Below are 24,382 nucleotides of genomic sequence, written 5' to 3'. Positions count from 1 at the left end.
GTGTTCTGGTCCCTGTCTCAGAAAAACATAATAAAGTATTCAGCATTTTTCCAGAAAGCACGGAATTTCATCTTGTGGCAGTTAAAACATCCTCAGTTTTAAAACCTGTATTTGTATCTTTCTAAACTACCAAGATTCAGAAATTAAATTTTAAAAGGAAAATAAAGAATATCCCACATCAGAGGAAGTTGAGCAAGAGCCCTAAACACCCAGAAGACCACCTCGGAGTGCCGGTGCTCTCCTCACGCTCCTGGCCTGATCTTACAGACAAGGAATCCCAAGGCATAGCGATGTTCAGTAACTCCCTAGTTCAGCTGAGCAAGATTTAAGTAGGAGGTAGTGGAGCAGGTATTCAAACAACTAAGATATTTTAACCATCCAGAAAGAAAACTAGATAAAGATGAACACAGAAAAGAGGAGCTACTCATTTGTACTAGACCTTGAAGCATGAAAAGGATCCACAGGAAACAGTGGCCAATTTTTATTTGTTTCTGTTAAAGTTCTACTCAATGGCCAGGTGCAGAGCAATTGTAGGAGAAGGTGGAGTATGAACTAGAGGCAGGTGATGGGCGGGTTCATTTAAGCCACTGAGAGTAAATCTTCATGGCTTTGTGTGTTTCTGGCCTTGAGGCCACATTACCCCATGAAGAAAAGCAATGGCTTTGAAGCATGGAGTAGCAGCCCTCCTTCATTGTCTGCGAGGTCGCACTGGGTGTTTCTCACACACTAGGTTCTGGTAACCCATGCTCCATTTCCTGTGTGCTGCCTGTGATTGCGCCCTCCCCCTCTGGCTGCTGAACATTGTGTCACTAAGACTGAAATGGAGCCAGGCTCTGCTGCACAAGAGCAGGTAGCATGCCGAAACAAGAGTCCACAGTGTAGGCCACCAGGTGCTAGGTAATGTTAGGTTGTATGTCATGTGAAATGTCTTTTAGATTTCTCTGGAAAATAGCATAGCTGTGACCTCTGTTTTAATAGTAATGTTTGTCTTTCATCCATTTAGAATTAAAGGATCACTCTGGATACTCAATTATTCATGCTAATAGAGGAGAGAAAGTTGAACTGAGTAATTAGTGGCAAACGTAGCAAGTTATTTCCTGCTGAGGGATCCCCCATCCCACTTTAGACACGGCAGCCCTATTTCAGCAATGGCAAATCATCACACCCAGCTCCTGGTTCTGTTCCTCTGGGCTCTGGGTAGTGATTACCCATGTGGGAGTTGGGACTATGGTTCTGTCCAGCCAATGAGAGTTGTAGGAAAGGGGGTTCCTTGGCCAAGATGCCTGCCTGTCCATCCTGTAGCCCATTTGCTAAAATTGACAATACACAGTGCCAAAAAGTAGCATTACCCTGTTCTGAGACCTCCTGACTAGGATTTTTCCAAAAGTTTGTAAATATGTATGGGTCAACTTGGGGTCCTTGTGTCAAAAGTAACTTAAATTCCTTCATCTGTAGAATGCAAAATGATTCTAACATTCCATGTGCATCCAACATTTATTTTATCCTCTCTGATTTCTAACTATTTGATATTAATGTATAATTTGGCTCTCTCCACTCCTCTGGGACTGATCTGCTGGCTAATTCCTTCAGTGTTGCCATTCATCAGTGTGTTGTGGTGGCATCTTAGCCAAAGCCAGTGGATTAATTTGGGGGACGAGCAGGTTTTGAAGACTTTTTCCAACTGTGCTTAAGGTTTTTATTTGTAATATTCTTACTGATCTGGTAAATGTAGGCTGTCATCACTAAAAAATATTTAAAAGCTGGAAATCAGACCGTCTCTTGTTCTAGAATACCCCTTTCTACACTTGTAGCTTCTTCCAAAAATATTTTAGTAGCATTGTGGGGTCAATGTCCTTTGAGAAGATGACTCTGAGTTAAGTGTAATTTCTCTACGTCTTGTCAAGACCTTTTCCCCTTCTTTTTATCTTTTGTCTTGAGTGTGCAGTAAAGTTTTCTTTGTGACTACCTCTGGTTTAAGATATTAAGATCCCAAGGCTCTCAATCTAATACCCTGACCCATCCCTGGATTTAGAAAAAAAAAAAAAACAACAACAACAAACTCTTGGGACACAGAAGCTACCGTCTGTACCAGATGCCAATGAAAAGTGAAAGCAAACAAAGAGACTTGGAACACAGGACTGAGGAGTCATAGCAATGAGAGCTTTTGCTTCTTGAAAAGTAGCAATTTTAACAACACCAAAACATTAAGAAAATGCAAATACTTTTTATTCTCCTACCACTGGGATTTAGGCTTTGTTAGAACGGATACTCATTAGAATGAATTCAGTCTTCCTCACTACTTTGTCTGACAGTATTCAGCATATTATCTCTTCATTCTGACTGAAACCAGGCCTACCTGTTCCTTCTGTGGTCTTTAGTTTCTGAATTGGTGAACAAAAGCACGCTGGCATTTGAGATATTGTCTTGCTGCAGTTTCTCGAAGTATGTTGTTCAGTTTCTTGAGGTGCCTTGAACGATGGAATGACTTGGGATCTCATTAAAATGCAGATTTCTGATTCTGTAGACCTAAGGTCTAAGAATCTTCATTTCCTTTTAATTTTTATTCATTTGAAAAACACAGAGGGACAGAGACAGAGATCGCCCATGTAATGATTCAGTCCCCAAATGCCTACAACAAAGCCAAGGCCAGGCGAGACCAAAGCCAGGAGCCAGGAACTCAGTGCTGTCTCCTACGTGGGTGGCAGGGACTCCCGTACCTAAGCCATCACCTTCTGCCTCCCAGGGTGCACACTAATAGCAAGCTGGAATTGGGAGTGGAGCTGGGACTTGAAGCCGTGTACTCTGCCATATGGGATGTGGGCATCCCAAGTGGCATCTTAACCTCTGTTGCCAACCCTCTCCCCCCAGTCCTGAATATTCATGTTTAACCCACTCCCGGGTCACGCCAGTGCTACTGATCCGTGGACCCCACTTTTAAGTAGGAAAGTTGTGGGACACTTTCTTTGGGATGGTGATACCTAAAATAGCTCTGGGGAATTCTGTGTGAAACTAGATTATGCAGCGGTCCATTTGGACTTCAGAGAGCTTGTAAAGCATCTTTTTAGAATACTTTAGAAGATCTAAAGCTCATCTAGTTGTATGTGTGTTTCACTTTTATTGTGGGTTATTAAAGTGGTAAATTCTTCCAGAAAATTTTTCTTAGCTGCATTTAAGGGTGGGAGGCACCAAGTCAATAGAAACACTAATACTTGAAGGTACGAAAAGTCCACAGTGAACGTGAATATTAGAACCAACCACGCAGCTCTGCCCTCTAAGTTGGAGTTGTGATTTTAGCAGGAACTAACGTGGTGTTACGGACCTCAGACTTTTCAGAGCAACCATAGCAGCACTAACACGAATCCCTGAAGAAGTGCTGGGGCCATTGGAAACACTTTGTGGTATGTCCTCTAATAACCTGACAAGGATCATTGGTGCCGGCTTTGCAATGAGGCAGTTGAGCTGCCCGGTGGAAATGTTTCCTAGTTTCGCTGTGGTAGAGCAGTAAATCCTGATAGCAGTTAGTTATTGGAGAGAAGTTAATTATGGTAGAGCAGATTTTGAACGCAGGCTGTCTGGCTGCAAAGTCCATCACTGTTAAGCTTGCATTTTACAGCTTGGCACTTGTCTAACCCCCATTATTTAACGATGGTGGTCACTACTTCGCATATACTATGTCATTTTTCATTCATTTAAAAAGGCAGTGTCTTCCTGTCATGAAGAATTTGAAGGAAGCATACTGTTAACAATTGTTTCATGATTAAAAGACAGCTTTGATCATTATAGATTAATTGGGAAACAGAGAAGAATGAAGGGAAATAAAAAGAGCCCATAATATTATCAATTGAGAATCTCTTTAAATAAAAACTTTCCTCATTATAGGGAATCTAGCTGTGAAAGTATTTTTTAAAAGTTCACAGAAAGGGCCGGCCCCGCGGCACACTAGGCTAATCCTCCGCCTTGCGGCGCCGGCACACCTGGTTCTAGTCCCGGTCGGGGTGCCAGATTCTGTCCCGGTTGCCCCTCTTCCAGGCCAGCTCTCTGCTGTGGCCCGGGAGTGCAGTGGAGGATGGCCCAAATGCTTGGGCCCTGCACCCACATGGGAGACCAGGAGAAGCACCTGGCTCCTGCCATCGGATCAGTGCGGTGCGCCGGCCGTAGCGCGCCTACCGCGGCAGCCACTGGAGAGTGAACCAACGGCAAAAAGGAAGACCTTTCTCTCTGTCTCTCTCTCACTATCCACTCTGCCTGTCAAAAAAAAAAAAAAAAAAAAAAAAAAAGTTCACAGAAAGGCCAGCATTGTGGTGCAGCAGGTAAAGCTGCCACCTGTGACACTGATATCCCATATCGGTGCCAGCTTTGTCCCAGCTGCTCTGCTTCTGATCCAGCTGCCTGCTAATGGCCAGCAGAGAATGGCCGAAGTGCTTGGGCCCCTGCCGCAGATGGGGAAGCCTTGGAAGAAGTTTTCCTGGCTCCTGCCTTAGGCCTGGCCGAGCCCTTGCCATTGTAAGCATATGGGAAGAGAACAGCAGATGGAAGATCTCTCTCTCTCTGTCTCTCTTTCTCTCTCTGTAACTCTCACTCTCAAATAAATCTTTTTTTTAAAGCTCATGGAAAAATAAATTAAAATGTAAGTTTATTTTGGTGCAAAAAGTTTAAGTCGATGTAAGTTTTTTTCATGATACGAGTTTTCCATGAAATTTTGAAGACCCATCACACTTTGCATAGTAACAGACGACACATATTTCTTTGACACTGTAGAGTAAACACATAGGTGTATCTTACAACACAGAATCCTCCTTTTAAAGTGATTTCATAAATTTACAGATAACACAATGTAGCGTCATAACTTAAATTTTTGTCATACCATAGAGTGAAATCCTGACTTCCTTTTTTAACTAAGTGACCTCTGTGCTCTTCTCCCATGAAATAAATACCTTCTGAACAGCTCTCTGAGAGCCTAACTCGGGCTTGGGGGTCATAGTTCAAAGCAGCAAGCACATTGCCACCGCCTTCCTTGGGGGCTCTCCGCGGCCCCTGATAGGCTTGTGAGTCTGTTTGGGTTTGCTGTGCATAGGCTTAGCTTTCGTTTAGAATTTCCTCCCCGACGACATCCCGAGCTGTCTCCGGAGTGACTAACAGTCAGTCAGACTGAGCCAGCAGGGAGCCGGCTGACAGTTTCTGGGCAGGCTCTGGCCAGGAATGCACACAGCGTGAAGCAGTGAATAAGCGATTTCTGCAGTTCCCGAGCTGCAAGCCTGGGAGATCCTCAGCGATGCTTTGAGAACAGGCTTCCTCAATCACACCCTGGTGCTGCTGTGAATGTTGCTGTTTTCCAAGGAGCCATGGTAGCCAGAGGGGAAATAGCAAGATTTTGGAGTCTGGAAAGCCTTCACATGGGTATGTGTGCAGAAAATGAATTGTTCTTCTGGGACAGTGTTGCTGATTCAACTCAGCATTTTTCTCTCTCTCTCCCCCACCCTTTCTGTGTCTTTCCCTTCCTCTCCCTCTCCCTCCCTGCTACTTGTCAGGTGTGAATGTACATGGGAAAGTTCCTTCCTTGTAAGAAACAGTCCGAGGTAGTGTGAGTGGTGGACATAGTCCGTCCAAGACAGTGGTTCTGTTTCTGGCACATTAGTTACTATGAAATAGAAGACTGTGAGACGCATGGGCTATCCTGTGTGAAGAATGAGTCTGGCTTTTGCTTCTGGTATTCTTAGTGGGTCTTTACTTCTATTACAAGGAAGTTATTGTTGGGGTTACAGAAAATGTTCCTTGCTAATTTAGGACATATGATATAAGTGGCTATTGATAAAAAAAAAAAAAAAAACCTGCTATTTACCATTTTCAAAAGTGACTTTGCCCAGTACTCGGTTGCTTTGTTGTGCCTACTCTCCTCTTTAAGTTTTGTTGTGAGTGTCATCATCTGGACTATTCCTATTTAAATCTGAACTGAATGTTATCCTCTCATACTAGGAAGTTATAAATTGTGATCCATGTATTCTTAAAAGGAAGAGGAAAAATACTTCACAGGAAGAATTTTCCCTGGCTGCAGTACATGGATATAATACAATGCTTTAAAAACAGATCTTGTCTCTGGTTTTGCCTAAAATAGACGCCAGCGCCTCATGCTGTAATGAATGAGCATTGTAGATGACAGCTTGAAGACAGCCTTGGGCCTTGTCAGAGCAAGAGTTTGTAGTTTGTGATTTCTGCCTTGCTTTGATTGGCTTCTCTGCTGGCCCTAAGAAAACAGGAATGTGGTTACGGCTTCTATATCTGGGATCATCAAAACAAGCCCTGGCTGGGCTTCACTCCACTAGCCAAAGTTCAGCAAAAGAAAAGCCTCGCCTGGCGATTTCGCTGTTGAGAACAGAGACCTGCCTTCCGAGTGGCCGTGTTGGCCACTTGATTGGCAGGGCCCAGGAATGCCAGTGTCCAGCCCGGGACTCACTGAGCTAGGCTGGGTTGGAGGGAGTGGGGAGAGCAGGAAGCCCCTGCCCAGGGCTGTGAGTGACGGTGTTCTGACTCCCACAGAGAGCATGGGTCCGGTGTGTGGGCAGGCAAGCAGGCAGGACCGGCCAGGCAGGCCCTTCGGCCTCCTGCTATCCCGCAGCTCAGCATTGCTCCGCTCCTGCCTGTCCTACACACATGCAGAGCTGGAGGAGGAGTGGTCTCCGACTCTCAGTGGAGTGCTCTCTCCATGTTGCTAAAGAGACACAGCGTGCCTTCATCTTCTGCCTGAGGCTTTGTCCTCTGAGAAGTGAATTCACAGCGCTCCCCACCACCTCTACCACCAAAGCTCCCTTCTGGAACTGGGTGATCCCAGCGCAGTGGCTCAGCTGCCCTGACTAGTCTGGTCATGAAGAGGAAACAGTACGCTCCCATGCCAGGGTTACCTTCTAAGGCCTCCTGGAGCCATCTTTCATTTTCCTCTTCTGAAAGTTCCCTGAGTCTTTGGGTTCCAAAGATGGTGGTCTCATGCACTCACCCAATGAAACGCCCACAGGCGCAGTGTTTAATCACCTCCTTTCTTATGTGCCAGTGGAACATGAAGAATAGAGCTAGCTGATGGCGAGAGCCCTGAGGGACCTGGGCAGGGGAGGGGTATGGTCGCTACTCCTGTCTTGTGAGCTCAACGAGGCCAGAACAAGGTAGGCTCTTGAAAGCATGGCTTTGGAGCCAGGCACACCTGGGTTTGAATGCAGTCCCTTCTCCAGCGAGCAAAGACTTAACCCTCTTTGAGCCTGGTTTCCTTCTGGATAAATGGATAGTCATGATCGAGGATGCTTGTGATGCTAGAATGAGGTATGTTTATGTTAGTGCTGAGAACAGAAGGCTCTCTGAGCAAATACAATGAAAGCGGATGGTTGCTGCTTCAATTTGTTAACCAACCAGTGAGGCGGCTGTTGGAGCCAGGCGGGGTGGTGAGACGCCAGCGGAAGGTAGAGAGAGCATCCAGGACAGAACCTCAGGCTTCAGCAAGGATGGACAGGAGGAGGCCCCAGCACAGCCAGAAACCCAAGGAGGCACAGTAACTATTAAAGAGAGAACAGTCACCAGGGATGAACCAAATTCTTAAAGACCAAGTGCCAGGTCTGAACTGGAGATTGAACAGAGGCTGAGCTTTGAGAGCTGGAATGAGAAGTGCTGGCTGAGAACTCTGGAGCCCTCATGTTCCCAGAAGTGGGAGGGAGAGGAGGGCTGACCCTGGACCAGGCTCTTCTACACGTACAGGACCCTGCAGACCCACTGTACATAAGAACACTGTCAGACTCTTAAGTGACGCAAAGCATGTAGAAAACAACTCCAGAGCACATTTTGGCTTCAGATTGGGAGGAGGAAAAGTTATTGATGGGCACTTTTATTTGATTAAAATAAATATTTAGTGAACCATTTTAGAAAAAGCACCTGTTCACGAGGATTTGGTGTAAACTGAGTTCCATCTTGACAGAACTCACTCTTACCATCTTTGGGCAGCCAGAGTCATTACAACTCATTGAATGCCATGAAAAGCTGTGCAGTGGAAAAAGTGTTTCTTAAGAGACCCTTGTGCATTGTAAAAGCTGGTTTGTGGGGGTAATATATCAATTGTAATGGTGTTTTTTGTTGTTATCATTGTCAGTGTGCTTAAAAGATTCAAAAACACTATTTATTGAAAATGATTTAAAAGTCCAGGTTGGGTATAATACACACTGAGCATCTCTAATCTGAAAAATCTCTGTGTTCCCAAATCCAAATCTTCGAACACTAATTGTGACACTACAAGTGGAAAATTTCATACCATGGAACTTTCATACAAGCACAACATTATTAAAAGTAGGACACCTGCATCCCACATTACAGTGGCTGTGTTTGGGTTCCAGCTGCAGCTCCTGACGCCAGTCTTTCTGCCAGTGCAGATGCTGGGAATTAGCAATGATGACTCAGGTCATTGAGTTCCTGGCACCTGTGTGGAAGGCTTGGCTTGTGTTCCCATCTCCAAACTTCAGCTCTGGCTGTTGCAGGCATCCGGGGAGTGAACCAGGAGATGGTAGCTGTCTATGTCTGTCTCTTTGCCTCTCAAATTAAAAAATAAATAAATAATAGTGTATTTTGTGAGGCTACCGTCAGATTATGTATATAAGGTGTATATGTAACATGAGTTAATTCCTTGTTCAGACTTGAATCTCAGTCCTAAGATACCTCATGTATATGCAGATATTCAAAGATTAAAAAAAAAAATCTAAACTGTTTCTGTCCCCAAGCATTTGAGTAAGAGGTATTCTCCCTATAGTAGCTTTTCTGGCAGTAACGTTTCACATTCTAGAGTATGAGATGTTTTGTGCTTCAACTCAGTCAGCCAACACTGAGTACCAAGTATGTTCTTTGTCCTTGAAAAAGTCGTAGCTGGAGTAGCAGTAGTGGCAGATAGAAGGAGACTGATCTATAAACAGCTATCTTAAGTATAATGGTTAGAATATGAATATGATAAAAATTTTTGAAAGAAGTACTCTGAAAGTGTTCCTGGAATATTAGCAGGTTGTGATGCTGGCAATGCCATATCAGATTATTGGTTCAAGTCCCTGATGCTCCACATCCAACCCAGCTTCCTCCTAACGTGCCTGGGAAGGTAGCAGAAATGGCCCAGAAACTTGGGTCCCTGCTATGCAAGTGGGAACCCAGATTGAATTCCTGGTTTCAACCTGGCCCGATCCCAGCCATTGTTTGGAGAGTGAGCCAGCAGATTGAAGCTCTCTCCCTCTCACCTTTGACTCTGCCTTTCAAATAAATAAATAAATAGTTGTGTGTGTGTGTGTTTTTTTTTTTTTAAAGAAAAATAGATTCTTAACAAACCACATCCTCCCCACCACCCAACCTGTTTTGTTTTTCCAGGGTTAGAGTAGGATCTTTCTTTTTCTAAACACTCTGTGTCATTGAATGTGGTCGCTCCTCCCAGTTTGGGAACCCCCGAGGGGGAATGGTCAGGGGCCCTGGAAGTCTTGGAACATATTTGACGTTGCTTGAGCCCTCTGTGTGCCTGTCCATCGCTAGAGAGCCGGGGAGTAGAGGTGCAGCCATGGTTTTAAGCCCCAGAGCAGCAGCTTGTGAGGGCTGCAAGCTTGTGGGCAGCTGTAAACACAGCTGCCTGCCTGTGCTTGCCATATCCGCTTTTAAGATGGGAAGCCAGAGCGGCATCGCAAGTCTGAGGAAGTCAGAACGAGCAGCAGCAGATTTACTCTCGTGTGTTTGTGACAGATTATTCTAGGCGCAGGAATTCCCCCCGCGCCGGTGTAGGGAAATCCCCGCTGCGGGCCGGGGGCAGCACTGCTGCTCCTGAGCTGCTTGGTGTTGGTTGACTGGGGAGGTGGGGGACGTGTGACTGCCATCTGCATCACCTCTAGGCCAGCTTCCTGTAACTTAACAAAGCACTTCCACATCCAACCCCCAGCCCCAGTCCCCAAACACTTAAGACAGAGGCATTTTTCCCAGTTACACATAAGAAAGCAAAGGTGCAGAGATGTCAAGGCCTTTCCCAAGGTGGCTTTCCTGGAGCTTCAACCAATGTCTTAAAGAAACAGAGAGAGAGAGAGAGGTGTTTGGTAATTTTGAAGAGCAGAATGTCAGAGAGCTTTTCTGTCTAGTTACTCCCTAAATGGCCACAGCAGCTAGGGCTGAAGCTAGGTGTCAGGAACTCCATCCAGGTGTCCCACATGGTGGCAGGGACCCAAGTACTTGGACCATCACCCTCTGCCTCCAAGTGCATCAGCAGAAAGCTAAATTGTACGTGAAGGCAGGACTCAATCCCAGGTACTCTGATACAGGATGCAGGTTGTCCCACGTAGCAGCTTAACTCACTGCACCACAATGCTTACCCCAACCTAGTGCTTTAAAGAAAAATGTATTTTCTTGAAAGGCAGATTGTCAGAGAGAAATGTCCGTCCTTAGATTCACTCCCCAAATGACCACAACACCAAGGCCAAAACCAGGAACTCCTTTGGGGTCTCCCACATGGGTGACAGGGGCCCAAGCGCCTGAGCCATCATCCTTGGCCTCTGCGTAAGTGGAGGCACGACTTAATCCCAATCTCAGACATTTGGGTATGGGATGCAGGTGTCTCAAGTGGCAGCTTAACCTGCTGCCAACACCCACCCCAGTGTAGTACTTTTGAAGTTCTGTCATTGAGCAGAAGCCCTGTGTGTGCAAAAATAAACCAAATGGGAATGAGACCTACTGTTTTGAGAAAAGCCCCCACCAAATCTAGCTGTGAATCTGCTTTCTGTGTATGCCAGTAGGAAGGTGGTGTAAAATAATACTTCCCATTGTTAATGCTGGTTGATGCTTCCAGTCTTAAAAAGTCACCTTTAAAATCAGTGATCAAGGGCTGGTGCTGTGGGGTAGTAGGCTAAGCCTCCACCTGTGGTGCCCACAACTCATATGGACACTGGTTTGTCTCCTGGCTGCTTCTCTTCTGATTCAACTCTCTGCTTAATGGCCTGGGAAAGCAGTAGAAGATGGTCCAAGTGCTTGAGTCCCTGCATCTATGTGGGAGACCCAGAAGAGGCTCCTTGCTCCTGGCTTCGGTTGGGCCCCACTCTGGCTGTTGTGGCCATTTGGGGAGTGAACCAGCAGATGGAAGACCTTTCTGTCTGTCTCTTCCTCTCTCTGTCTCTCCCTCTCTCTGTGTATAACACTGCTTCTCAAATAAATAAATAAAATCTTAAAAAATAAATGGTCAGTTTGGGTTCTTTTGTAGTTGTAAAACCTGAGTTTAGACAGAAGCATGTCTGTTGCTTTCGTAAGCAGCATGGAAGCTATTGGTTATTTTTTTGTTTGTTTCATAGTTTCTTTATATTCTTTCTCTTAAGAATTTATTTTCAGGACTGTTTATACGCTAGATTAAAATTTAATACATGCACTTATGAAGACGACTGTAGAAGCTAGCTGGATATGACGATGGCTATTGATTATTATCTTCTTTTCTGTACTTGAAAAAGTCCTGTTGACCTAGGAATCTGGCACATCCCGTGTAGAGGCCATGCTACTCTCTGCTGTTTCTGTTCACATGGCAGCCACAGCCTGCAGAGCCAGTCAGTTCATCTAGGAAGTAGACAGATTTGGGGGTAGACGAGATGTTCTGGGGCTGAACCTTAAGATGGTGCTGGAGAAGAGATAGGGCTGCTAAACAGGTAGATGATTCCAGAGAAGGTTGCCCAAGTACAATGCTTGGGAGACTTAGGAAGTCAGTTTCCAGGAGTATTAGTTAAACCATGACAATTGAGAGGATTATAAATGCATTCTGTTCTGTTTTTGGAATTGGTCATAGTCCATGGACCAAGTGGCTACTCTTGGGCTTGTCCCTAGCCAGAACCTGTGTTGGCGGTCAGTATGTGGAACTGCTAGAAAATAAATGGTATCAGCTCCAGGCTCCCTGGAAGCTGTAGGAAGTGCTGTGGAAGGAGACCTCATTATCTCTACAGGTTTTTGGGGTGGAGACACTTCTAATCTATACATTTAGAAAGGGGTCAAGATGATAAAATGCAGCGAGCGAAGAGGAAAAAAACAAGAATAAAATGGACTTTTTTGTTATATATTTATTTTCCTTGATTTTGCTGACATTCTGAGAATTTATAATAGCTCTCCACTATGTAAAATTCCCCTGGATAAAAACTTTGATCTGTAGTAGAGGATTCTGATTCCCGTGGGAGTTAGTGAGACGCCACTGTGGAAAAGGCCAGAGCCAGGCCTGCTGGGCCTGGGCCAGAGGAGGCCCTCCCATTAGAGGCGGGTGTGGCTTTGGCACACAGTGGCCGTGGATAAGGTTATCAGCTGAACTGCAAGGCACGCTTTCATCACCAGCAGTTTGTAGTCCAGTTGAAAAACACTCAACCACGCACACATCTGGTTGTTAAGTAGAGTGAAAGCCGATTACAGGAGGGCCTTAGACTTACGCTGAGGGATTTTGCCATGTTGCAGTAGATGACTACTGTGTCGTTGCTTGTGAAACCACTGTTTTAGGAAGTTTACCTTGGAAATAAAATATAGAGGAGCTTTTGGAGAGGGAGACAGGAGGCCAGGAGACTAGCGGGGAGAGTTTTCTATCTAGGGGCTGAGCTGAGCGCTGAAGTGAGAGTTGGGAAGACTTGGGTCTGCTCCTGGTTTTGCCTACCTCTAGTGTGGGCCAGTTAAATGAACTGAGCTTCTTGGAACCCCAGTTTCCCATCAGCGGTTGCAGTTCAGTGAAAAACACTGACTGATGCTAGATGCTGGGAATACAAAATGAGAAAGATTCTATCTGTTCCCCAAAGAAAGTCGCCGTCTTAGGAGGAAAAGCACACACACAGAGGGCAAGTATGGGAAATGAGGGAACCATGCTGTGGGCAGGTGTAACATTGAAATGGATGTAGCACTGAGGTCTCTCCTTTCTAGACCCCAGGTACTGACAACTCCAACTCCATAAAACACATTGAGTTATAGCACAGGAACACAGGGAGGCACTTAGAGGGACTTTGAAGTCATGAAAGCAGTTAAGACCATGAAGGAAAAAGGCTGGAAGAAAACAGAATCAGGTCAGTGATAGACCTGGTTGGGAGCAGAGATCAGGAGTAGGAAAAGAAGGTTAGCAAATGAGCAGAGAATCCAAGACTGCTGCTACTCTCCAAAATGGGCTACAAGTACCAGAATTTGGGTACTGAGCTGTTTTTGGTAACTGTCCGATGGCTTTGTTTACTTCGTGGTGACTGAGGTCCCACAGGAAGAGGCAGTGCTGCCCAGCAGGTCAGGGTGAATGGCTGGAGCTAGGGCTTGCTGCACACAGCCCTGTGGTATTGGAGCTCCAGTTCACTCATCTGTAAATGGGGAAAAGCTCAGTGTATCGTGGCATGGTGTGTCATGAGGTATTCCAAAAAAGGCTTACATTGGTGCCTGGCACATTTTGAGCATGCAATAAAATAATATCTTGCAATTCTATTCTGCTGTTCAGTTCACAGAGTTTTTACTACCTCATTTTATTTGAGGCACAGCAAACCAATAGCAGTTAGTTGTTGAAGATTTACAGACAAGTCTGATAGATAGGCATTATTCCACATTTAACAAGTTTAAAAAAAATATAAGGAACTTGACCAAGAATTCACCATCATTTGAAGCCAGGTCTGCTGACCTGAAACCCTACGTTAAGGCAATACCTTGTTCATCTATCTGTCCCTTAGTGATAGAGACATGTCCCGAGAAATATATTATCCAGTAGTTTTTGTCATTGTGCAAACACCAAAAGTGTGCTTATACAAACCCAGGCAGTTGAGCCTACTGTACACCTAGGTTGTATGGTAAGGCCTATTGCTCTTAAGCTGCAAACCTGTATAGCTTTTACTGGACTGAACAGTGTAGCAGTTACAACACAATGATAAGTATTTGTATAGCTGAACATGTAAAAGGTACCATAAAAATACTAGGCAGTGGGAAGTTTTTAACTGCATTACAATCTTACGGAACCAAACGTCGTTCCACAGCACATTACTGTATTTCCTTCTGTCCATCCATCCTTCCTGCCTTACCGGGTAGCAGTATGTGCCAGGCTGTGGTGTTGCTACTATGAATGCAGTTAGAAATAAAACAGATGAGAATTACTGCCTTCATATACCTTACATTTCTAGGCAGACAACAAAACATGTTAGGTGGTGATAACTGCTGTGAGAAATAATCCATGGAGAACGACATGGAGACAGAGCGGGAGCTGCAGCTTTAAATGAGCATCAAGGAAGGTCTTGCTGGGAGAGGAGGGCAGGTGTGTGTCTGGAGAGGGGTGTGAGCACCGGGGCAGCCAGCCCTGGGCAGGGGAAGAGGCCATCGGGGCCAAAGTGGAGTACGGGGGCAGGAGGCACAGAGTGTGTTTGGGGAGGACCCTCAAGGGCTTTGGCTCTCCCTTGTGGAGAGAAGTGATATGATGTGACTTTTTAATGTTTTTAATGTGTGTATTTATCTACTTGAAAGGCAGAGTGACAGGGAGAGAGAGCACGCACTAGCTAGCTCGTCTGTCTGCTGGTTCAATTCCCAAATGGCTGCAACCGCTGGGGCTGGGCCAGGCCAAAGCCAGGAGCCTAGGACTCGAGTATTTGTACCATCATGTACTACTTCGCATGTATATGAATGGAGAGCCGGATAGGAAGTGGAGCAGCCAGTCCTCTAACCAGAACTCAGATATGGGAGGTGGGTACCACCAGCAGCAGTTTAACCCAGACACCCCTTTGTGAATGGTTTAACAGTGTTGCTCTGACCACTTTGGTGAGAATTACCTGTATGGGGTGGGGTGCCAGCGTGGCCAGCAGGGGCTGCTAGAGTGAGCTGAACAGGGTGACCCAGGCATGAATGGTAGGAGCGGGGCGAGAGGTGGCCAGATTCTGACACTCTCAGAAAGGAAGGTAGAGTTAAGATTTGTTGATAAGTCAGGTATGAGATGTGAAGGGAAAAGAAAAATGACGTCCAAATAGATAAAACACAGGACTGTGAACTGATACCATTTTCTACAGAAGTCATTTAGCTGGAAAGTGGTGACACTAGGATATCTGTACAGGTCTATTGACTTTAAATTCCATCACTTTTTTTTTAAGCACTGCATCTCTCCCATGCAGGTCTCTGCCTGCCTCACTCAGCCCACGGGTGACTGAAACTGAGTCAGCCAATCTGAGAGCACTTGGGGCAATTTTGTTTCCAGTGCTCAGTAAATACTAATCCTCAATGTTGAAACAGTCCGTTGAAGTTCTTCTTACGAGCCACTCATTTTCCTGGGTGTTTATGGTAGCAGCAGAGAGCATCGCCGTACCGTGACCATTTCTCCTTCCTGTGGGTTCTATTCTGGTGACTGCTATCCAAGTTTAACACTTTTTCAGTGGAGTCCCCTTTTTATTAAACTGCAGCTTGTGGGTTTGTATGTGATTTCTGCTGGCTGGCTGGCTTGCTTGCTTGCTTCCTTCCTTCCTTTCTTCCTTTTCCTTTTCTTTCTTTACTGATTTTCATAGCAGCAGCCAGATCAGATGGTAAAGAATTCTCCCTGGGAAAACAGCACTCAATGGTTCTTTGAAGCAGAAAGTGCTGTTTTCAGGGCTTTGCTTTGGTAGGAGGCCCAGCTGCCTTTATTTTCCTGAGCTTCATATTTGGGGGCTCAGCCATGGCTGAAATGTGATCAGGAGCAATGGCCTTGGTGCTGGCCAAGATTCCTGTGGCTTTGGGCCCCTCACAGACCAAGGGTTTGTCTTTGTTCTGACCCAAGAGCATCAAAACATTGCAGCCACCAACCCACGTCATTGTCAGGCTCCGTGGTCTGGGCAGCTGGCTCAAGGTTAGAGAAGGCTTTCAACTTTAATGTGTCTTCTTTATAGTGCGAGACATAATCATATGTGGAAACAAAGCTGTACTTGCTTCCTCGAGACCCCAGATGCACACCCCAGGAAAGTGCACTGCAGTAGACTAGGTAGCCTTCAGATCTCCCCCTGCGAGCACTCTGACAGCAGCATGGGAAGCAGAGGTTGCATTGAAAGAGGAGCAGTCACGATATGTTGTACAAGCTTAAGTGCCTTCCTCAAACAGCAGAGGTTTTGCATTCTCAAGACCTCCCACCTGCACCCGCGCCCAGCTCTGTGTTCCCCAGGGAGGGGACCTTCCCACCCAGAGAGATGCAGGGAGGGAGAGAGCTAGTAGATGTAGTGGATGGCATCTCCCCTCTCAGCTGGGGGTGCCCAAGACAGACAGACACGGCTGGCCCTCGTGAGCCAGTAGGAAAGCAGGTGCCCAGGGGACAACTCCAAGGCTCTGGAAAGCTTCTGTTTGCTTCTGGGCCGTGTCTTCCGGTCTGGGACACAGTACCCCTGCACCTTGGTTCTCAGATATGTTCCCAGGTCCAAGCCTGGTCCTTTCCTGAATGAGACTGGAGATGAGATTGGGAGGAGGGGTTGAGCAGGGGAGTGGGGGGCAGGCCCTGTGCAGCCAGAGCCGAGAATCAAGACTTTGCCCATGTCAAAAGCTCTGACTCAGCTCGGCTGTTGTCAGCTCATCTTCCGAGGATCCAGGACTCCCTGACGACATTCAGTGTGCCAGTCTTGGCAGTTTCACACCTGAGGTGCAGACACGAGGATGAGGGGTGGCTGGCTTCCCCTGAGCTCACAGAAGGGCTCCAGGGAGGAGGTGCCCGAGTGACTGTGGGTGGAGGGAGCACCCCAGCAGCAGGGGACGAAGTTGAAAAGCACAGGCTCGTTGAGCAGACCTGGCTCCGGGGGTGCTGCTGAGAGGTGCTTTGCCAACATAGGATGCAGCTGGGCCCACAGAGCAAGGGCAGCCAGTCAGGAGGTGGCTAGCGTGGAGTCTGAGTGAAGGGGCTGGAGAAAGGTTCTCAGCTGCTTGGTGCCTGCTCACCCTCCTGTCTTTCTGTGTTCCTGCTTCGAGCGCTCGAGTGCGTCGCCCATCTCTAATTGATTGACTTGAATTCTTCTCATTCCCATTAAGAGTCAGCCTGGAACACCTGCATCCTGTATCTGAGGGCCTAGGTTAGGGTGCCAGATCTCCTTGTGATTCCAGCTTCCAGTGAGTGTAAACCTTGGGAGGCAGTACTTGGGTCCCTGCTTCTAGTTTTCTGTTGTAGCAAAGTCATTCCTTTTTTTCTTTCTTTTTAAAAATTATGTATTTATTTAGCTGCAAGGTAGAGTGATAGGAAGATACAGAAAGAAATCTTCCATCTGCTGGTTCACTCCCCAAATGACTGCAACAGCCAGGGCTGGGGCAGGCAGAAGTCAGGAGCCCTAACTCCATCTGGGTCTCATTTGGATGACAGGGACCCAAATACTTGGGCTGTCATCTACTGCCTTCCCAGGTGCACATTAGCAGGAAGCTGGATTGGAAGCAGAGTAGCCAAGACTCTCACTGGCCCTCCAGCATGGGATGCCACTGTCACAAGCAGCAGCTTAACCTGCTGCACCATAGCACTTGCCTCCAAGTTGTTTTGTTTGTTTGTTTTTTGTTTTTGACAGGCAGAGTGGACAGTGAGAGAGAGAGAGACAGAGAGAAAGGTCTTCCTTTTTGCCGTTGGTTCACCCTCCAATGGCCACCGCGGCCAGCGCATCACGCTCATCTGTAGCCAGGAGCCAGGTGCTTCTCCTGGTCTCCCATGGGGTGCAGGGCCCAAGGACTTGGGCCATCCTCCACTGCATTCCTGGGCCATAGCAGAAAGCGAGCCTGGAAGAGGGGCAACCGGGACAGAATCCAGCGCCCCAACCGGGACTAGAACCCGGTGTGCCGGCGCCGCAGGCGGAGGATTAGCCTAGAGAGCTGCGGCACCGGCCTATTTTTGTTTTTGTTTAGCCTAGCTCTCTTGTGCTCCATACCATCTCTCACTGGGTTTAAACTATGTGCCAAGGATGCCAGGACCTTGATACACTCTCGCCTAAAGAAAGAAGTATGTGAAGCTCAGACAAGAAGTTGCCATCTTCTGTTGCATGCCTACAGAGGGGCGGGGCTGGAATTCAGATCCAGGCCTCTGTGACCCTAAAGCACCTTCTCTTTCTGTAGCATCATGAAACCTATACTCAGAACCTATCACTCCATGACCCAGAGCCCTAAAAAAGTAACCCAAGATTTGCTGTGTCCCTGAGGCCCTCCAGTGGGCCTGATCTGATATTCCTAGGCTCATCTTTCATTCCATGTGCAGGCTCCCATGCAGCATGTGCTTTGAGTTAAATCATGCTGTTCTCAACCAGGGACCACTCAGCGTCTAGAAAAGCCAGCTACTGGCGCTGTGGTATAGCGGGTAAAGCTGCCGCCTGCAGTGGTGGCATCCCATATGGGCACCGGTTCAAGACCCAGCTGCTCCACTTCTGATCCAGCTCTCTGTTATGGCCTGGGAAAGCAGTAGAAGATGGCCCAAGTCCTTGGGCCCCTGCACCCACGTGGTAGACCCGGAAGAAGCTCCTGGCTCCTGGCTTCAGATACGCACAGCTCCAGCCATTGCAGCCAACCTGGGGAGTGTGAACCAGCAGATGGAAGACCTCTCTCTCTCTCTCTCTCTCTCTCTCTCTCTGCCTCTCCTCCTCTCTCTGTGTAACTGTGACTTTCAAATAAATAAATAAATAAATCTTAAAAAAAAAAAAAAGCGGCCGGCGCCATGGCTTAACAGGCTAATCCTCCGCCTTGTGGCGTCGGCACACCGGGTTCTAGTCCCGGTCAGGGCGCCGGATTCTATCCCGGTTGCCCCTCTTCCAGGCCAGCTCTCTGCTATGGCCCGGGAAGGCAGTGGAGGATGGCCCAAGTCCTTGGGCCCTGCACCCGCATGGGAGACCAGGAGAAGCACCTGGCTCCTGGCTTCGGATCAGCGCAATGTGCTGGCCGCAGCGGCCATTGGAGGGTGAACCAACGGCAAAAGGAAGACCTTTCTCTCTCTGTCTCTCTCACTATCCACTCTGCCTGTCAAAATAAATAAATAAATAAATAAATAAATAAATAAATAAATAAATAAAAAGCTAGCTGCCTGGTCACACAGCCCCTTCCTGATCCTCTACACAGGGCACGTTCCCTTTCTCTTTTAAATCCTCCTGCTGCTCCATTTGAACCTTGCTTATTAGAATTCCACTTCCTGGCTTTCTTCATCAGTATTTAGGTTTAATCAGCTACTCCTGTGCCTCCCACAGTCTTCACTGCAACCTCACTAGAGTACTGGCCCTGGCCCTTAGCAGACAGGGACCATCTGTGACTTAGCTTTGTGTACCCCAGCGCCTGGCAGTCATTCCACTGAGAAAGTAGTGATGGAGACATCTCTAGTCCTGAGGTCAGGCTTTCAGTCTGAAAAGAAATCTGTCTCTATTTAATGACAGACTTTTTTTGTTTTAAGATGTATTTATTTATTTGAAAGAATTAGAGGAAGAAACAAAGTGTGAGATCTTCTGTTGGTGGGTTTGCTCCCCAGCTGGGCTAGGCCAAAGCCAAGAGCTTCATCTGAGTCTCCCACGTGGGTGCACGGAGCCAAGCACTTGGGCCATCTTCTACTGCTTTCCCAGCAACATTAGCAGGGAGCTGGATCAGAAGTGGAGCAACCAGGACACAAACCCACGCTCCAATGGGATTCCAGCACTACAGACATTAGCTTAACCTGCTATACCACAGCTCTGGCCCCAACTATTGGCATTTTCTCAAAAAAGCAAATTGCAGTACCAGAGTGCTCAGTCCAAAATGCTGTGGCCATCCTTGAAGATCTTTCTGCTTGTTTTGGTAAAACTACTATGTAATTCTGTCATTCAGAGTTCCAACTCTTTCCCCTGTGAACACTGAGTGACTACGTGTTTCCATTTCTATCCCATTAGGACCTTTTGACACTAGTAGTACTATTGCTTTGCAGGTAAACAATGGAAGCCAACTTTTTAAAAAATGTGATATCTTATTTTCCCTACCTCCTCCAGCTTACCAACGGTGTTGTTTAGAAACATCGTTATCTATTTTTATACTCACTTTGAGCATAAATTTCCCACTAAATCACACATAACTCTGTGGGTATGTTAAGTCACAAAATATGCTTGTGTTGGCAAGGTCTTCTGAAGTGTTCCTCTTCCCACTTAATATAACTTGACTCTAGCTCTTAGCACCAACTGCTACATTTGAATTAATGTGTCTGTAGACATTTTCTTTCTTTTTTTTTTTTTTAAAGATTTATTTATTTATTTGAAAGTCAGAGTTACACAGAGAGAGGAGAGGCAGAGAGAGAGAGGGGTCTTCCAATCGTTGATGCACTCCCCAAATGGCCGCAATGGCCGGAGCTGCGCCAATTCAAAGCCAGGAGCTTCTTCTGGCTCTCCCAGCTGGGTGCAGGGGCCCAAGGTTGGGCCATCTTCCACTGTTTTCCCAGGCCATAGCAGAGAGCTGGATTGGAAGTGGAGCAGCCAGGTCTTGAACTGGCACCCATATGGGATGCTGGCACTTCAGGCTAGGGCTTCAACCCACTGCGCCACAGCACTGGCCCCCATGCAGACATTTTCTAATGATTTTTTATTCTGGGTAAGATAAAAATGACTGGGGACTGGCATTTTGGAGTAGTGGGTTAAAGCTGCTGCCGTAATGCTGGCATCCCATATGGATGCTGGTTCGAGTCCAGCTATTTAACTTCCAATCCAGTTCCTTGCTAATGTGCCTGGAAAAGCAGAGGAGGATGGTCCAAGTTCTTGGGCCCCTACACTCATGTGGGAGACCTAGAAGAAGCTTCTGACTCCTAGCTTTGGTCTGTCCCAAATCTGGCCTTTGTGGCCATTTGGGGAGTGAGCCAAGTAATTCTCCCTTTCAATTAAATACATAAATAAATAAATCTTTAAAAAAATAAAAAGGTTACCTCCTCTAGGGAATGTGTTGTAAGAGACCATTAGTTGTATGAAAAATTTGTTAGCTGTATCTTTTAAACCATGCCTTCATTTTCTTGTTTCTTTTTTTTAAGTTTCTTCAGATGGAGGTACGGAGTCCTCTGCCTTAGTAGATGACAATGGTAGTGAGGAAGACTTCAGCTATGAAGATCTTTGCCAGGCCAACCCTCGGTATCTACAGCCAGGTGGGGAACAGCTGGCCATCAACGAGGTACTGTCATTTCCACAGCTGTGGTAATATTGGATCCCAGGGTCCAAAACCATCTCTGAGTCTGCCATGTAATTTTTTTGTGTATATACTAAGAATATCCTGAAATCTAGAAGTCTGAATAAAACAACACTGTTATTTTCTTACATTGATCAGGTAAATGTGTGTGCTAGAACTTTCTGGGTAACTGAAAGTTGCCTTTAGATAAGAAGACCAGCGATCATTAGCATCTGGGGGATACGTTTCAGTTTACAGATTTTCTCCCTTCGTTGTCTCATGTAGTTCTTCATAGTATCTTGTTTTATCTCACTAAGGAGAAATAATCTTATGTAATTCTCACAACTGACCAAAGAGGTGAATGTTAGTTACAGTTATCATCCACATTTTAATACACGCTCTGCAACAGAAAGGCTAAATTACCTGTTAACAAATGGGAGAGCTGGAATTCACCACATATTTCTCACTCCCAGTCTTATGTTCTTTCTGCCGCAACTCAGCTCTGGCGCTTTGCATGGAAATCTTTCTAGAAGGCACCTCCAGCTTGTGGCATTCTTGAGCAGGGCATGTGGAGCATAACTTCTCAGCAAGCTGAGGTCCCTGCTGAGATTGGCAGTCCTCACTGTATAATATGAAACAACAGGTCTGGGAGCCAAGGAGATGTGCAGAACCACCTGCACCTGCAGCCAAACATCAGCAGCTGCAGTGTGTCCTTAACTTGTCTGTCTTTATTAAATTTTAAACATCCTGAGAACATGCTGGACTCTAATAACAGTAGCGATAAAGCTGGCTCCAAGGCTTACTCAGATTGTGAACAAGGCGTGAATACTTCACTCTGGGGAAGATGGGAGAGACTTCAGTAACACATGTGCACAGCTTTAGGAGGTCTATCTTGCTGACATGTTGGCTGCTCAGAAACATGCTTTTTGGTTCTTATACTTTAGTTTGTTAGATACCGATTTACAGCCAAGTGAGCTTTTATACTGGTGATGCCCAACTTTTGAGGATTTGACTTGGAATTTTTTTTTTTTTTTTTTTACTTCACAGTAGTGTGAAAGTGATACCCATTCAGAAGAAACCATACTTCAAATTTTACATTCTGATTTTTTTTTCCAGGCTAGAGAAACAAAATAACTATTCTGTTTTCACTTTCATTCGGTATTCAGTAGAGTACATGAGACACTCAACATTTTATTAGAAAGTGGGCTTTGTGTGATATGATTTTGCCCAAGTATAGATTAATGGAAGTGTTCTGAGCACCTGGAAGGTAGGTGAGGCTTAGCTGGGATGTTGAGTAAGTTATGTATAATGTGTTTTCTACTTGGGATATTTTCTGTTTACAGTGGGTTTATCAAGAGGCAGCCCCGATGTAAGTAAAGAAACATCTGTATACTTTTTAAAAATATTTATTTACTTATTTGAGAGGCTGAGCTACAGAGAGACGGAGAGACAGAAAAGTCTTCCATCCGCTGGTTTATTCCCCAAATGACTGACTGCAGTGGCTGGAGCTGGTCTGATCCAAAGCTAGGAGCCAGTAGCTTCCTCCAGGTCTGCCTTGAAGGTACAGGGGCCCAAGCACATGGGCCATCTTCTGCTTTCCCAGGCTGTCGCAGAGAGCTGGATCGGAACTTGAACCCGTGCCCATATGGAATGCCAGCACCACAGGCGGAGGCTCAGCTCACTACACCACAGTGCCGGCCCCACATCTGTATACTTTCTAAAATAGATTTGGGGTTTCCTCTAAGAGATGCTCCCATGATTTTGTTTTCCTTGGAATGATTTTCTCATTTTGTATAACCAAACAATAGGGAGTTGACTGGATGCCTCTTGTGCGTCCGAACAAGAAGCAGAAGATGTTGGTGTTGCCCTGAGAGAGCTCGCACTGCGGCTCCTGGCCATCCTGCCCACTCGGTTTCCACACTGAGCATGCCCTCTGTCTGTTTCAGCTCATCAATGATGGCAGTGTGGTCTGCGCAGAGGCCCTGTGGGACCATGTGACCATGGACGACCAGGAACTGGGCTTCAAGGCCGGCGATGTCATCCAGGTTCTAGAAGCCTCTAACAAGGACTGGTGGTGGGGCCGGAATGAGGATAAGGAGGCCTGGTTCCCTGCGAGCTTTGTGAGAGTAAGTGCGCGGTGCTCTGTGCTTTTCAGAAGTATCTGTCGCAGGCGGCAGAATCATTTCAGGCCAGATCTCACACTTCACACAGATTTCATTCTTTTTTAATTGCTTTTCATCCAACATGCAAATCACATCTGTAGGGAATTAAAACTGAGTCGAAGTAAAAGTTTCGACAAAAGTAAACAGGTTGTTTGCCACTGCTGCTCTGATACTTGAGCCTGCTGGTGGGGCTGAGGCTCTGCTAAGTACAAAAAGACTTGTGCCAGGACTGGGCTGCCTTCATGCCTTGCCGTGGAGAAGTAGAAACCAGGAAGATATTCTGCACTGTGTCTGGGGTCCCCGTCCCCTCCCCAAGTCACCTGTCCCCTGTGTGTGAACCGCAGCTGCGAGTCAATCAGGAGGAGCTGTCAGAGAATTCCAGCAGCACCCCTGGGGAGGAGCAGGCGGAGGACGCCAGCAAAACCCGCCACAAGCACGCTGAGAACAAGCACCAGATGAGGACCAACGTCATCCAGGAGATCATGAACACTGAGCGGGTGTACATCAAGCACCTCAAGGATATCTGCGAGGTAAGACGCCGGCTCCTCGGGTCACGGTACACAGAGCGTGAAACCACCGTGCGCGGCCTTCCCCACCTCGTCCCCAGTCCCACCTTCGTAGTTTAGACCCTTCCACACCCCTCATTTCTCCTCACTGCCTGGCCCATCAGGGCCCTGTGCAGACTCATTAAGCACCTGCTCTCTGCATTGCTGCAAACACGTACGTGGCTGGTTCTGTGGCTAACCTCACCCTCCATTGCTGTAGCTGGTTCTCCTTAAGGACACGGTCTCCAGCTAGCTCTTTCATGATTTAATTCTTGAGATTATTTAAAGTGGATGACTTCCCTAGAAGGTGACAACAGCCTTAAAGTGAAACCCATCTGGCTTTACAAATCATCAAAGGTTTGTCACTGTCTCCAACCCGACTGTCTCTGATCACTGACTCGCATATGAGATTCACAATCATTTGACACAGACCAAAACAAAAAAATTTATCTGGTGGTAACCAGTGCTGTATTTTACATGGTCACAGTCTAATTGGCTATAAATTTTATTTTCTAATAAAATATATTGTCTTGACTTCAGAGAACTGATTATCAGTAGATGTGAATCTGAAAGAGTTTTTCCTTCCATATTTTTCATTGTTGTGGATTTCAT

The 24,382-nt window shown here is 46.4% G+C and overlaps 1 protein-coding gene across 3 annotated transcripts in view; it reads left to right on the top strand.

Annotated features, from left to right (window-relative positions):
• Positions 1–24,382, top strand: part of SPATA13 (spermatogenesis associated 13) — a 92,625-nt gene that overhangs the window by 45,598 nt on the left and 22,645 nt on the right. For 2 of the 3 annotated variants that reach the window (XM_062194563.1, XM_062194562.1), the window contains 3 exons: positions 20,933–21,069; positions 23,010–23,189; positions 23,570–23,755. In XM_062194563.1, the coding sequence (XP_062050547.1) occupies positions 20,933–21,069; positions 23,010–23,189; positions 23,570–23,755 (503 nt within the window). Of the gene's footprint in view, positions 1–5,088; positions 5,398–20,932; positions 21,070–23,009; positions 23,190–23,569; positions 23,756–24,382 lie in introns of those variants that run through there. The other variant, XM_062194564.1, reaches the window with a different exon arrangement.

The sequence above is a fragment of the Lepus europaeus genome, chromosome 6 (genome assembly GCF_033115175.1).
Source record: "Lepus europaeus isolate LE1 chromosome 6, mLepTim1.pri, whole genome shotgun sequence".
Taxonomy (NCBI): Eukaryota; Metazoa; Chordata; class Mammalia; order Lagomorpha; family Leporidae; genus Lepus; species Lepus europaeus.
Note: the sequence above shows the minus strand (reverse complement) of the source record. Positions and strands in the feature narration are given on the sequence as shown.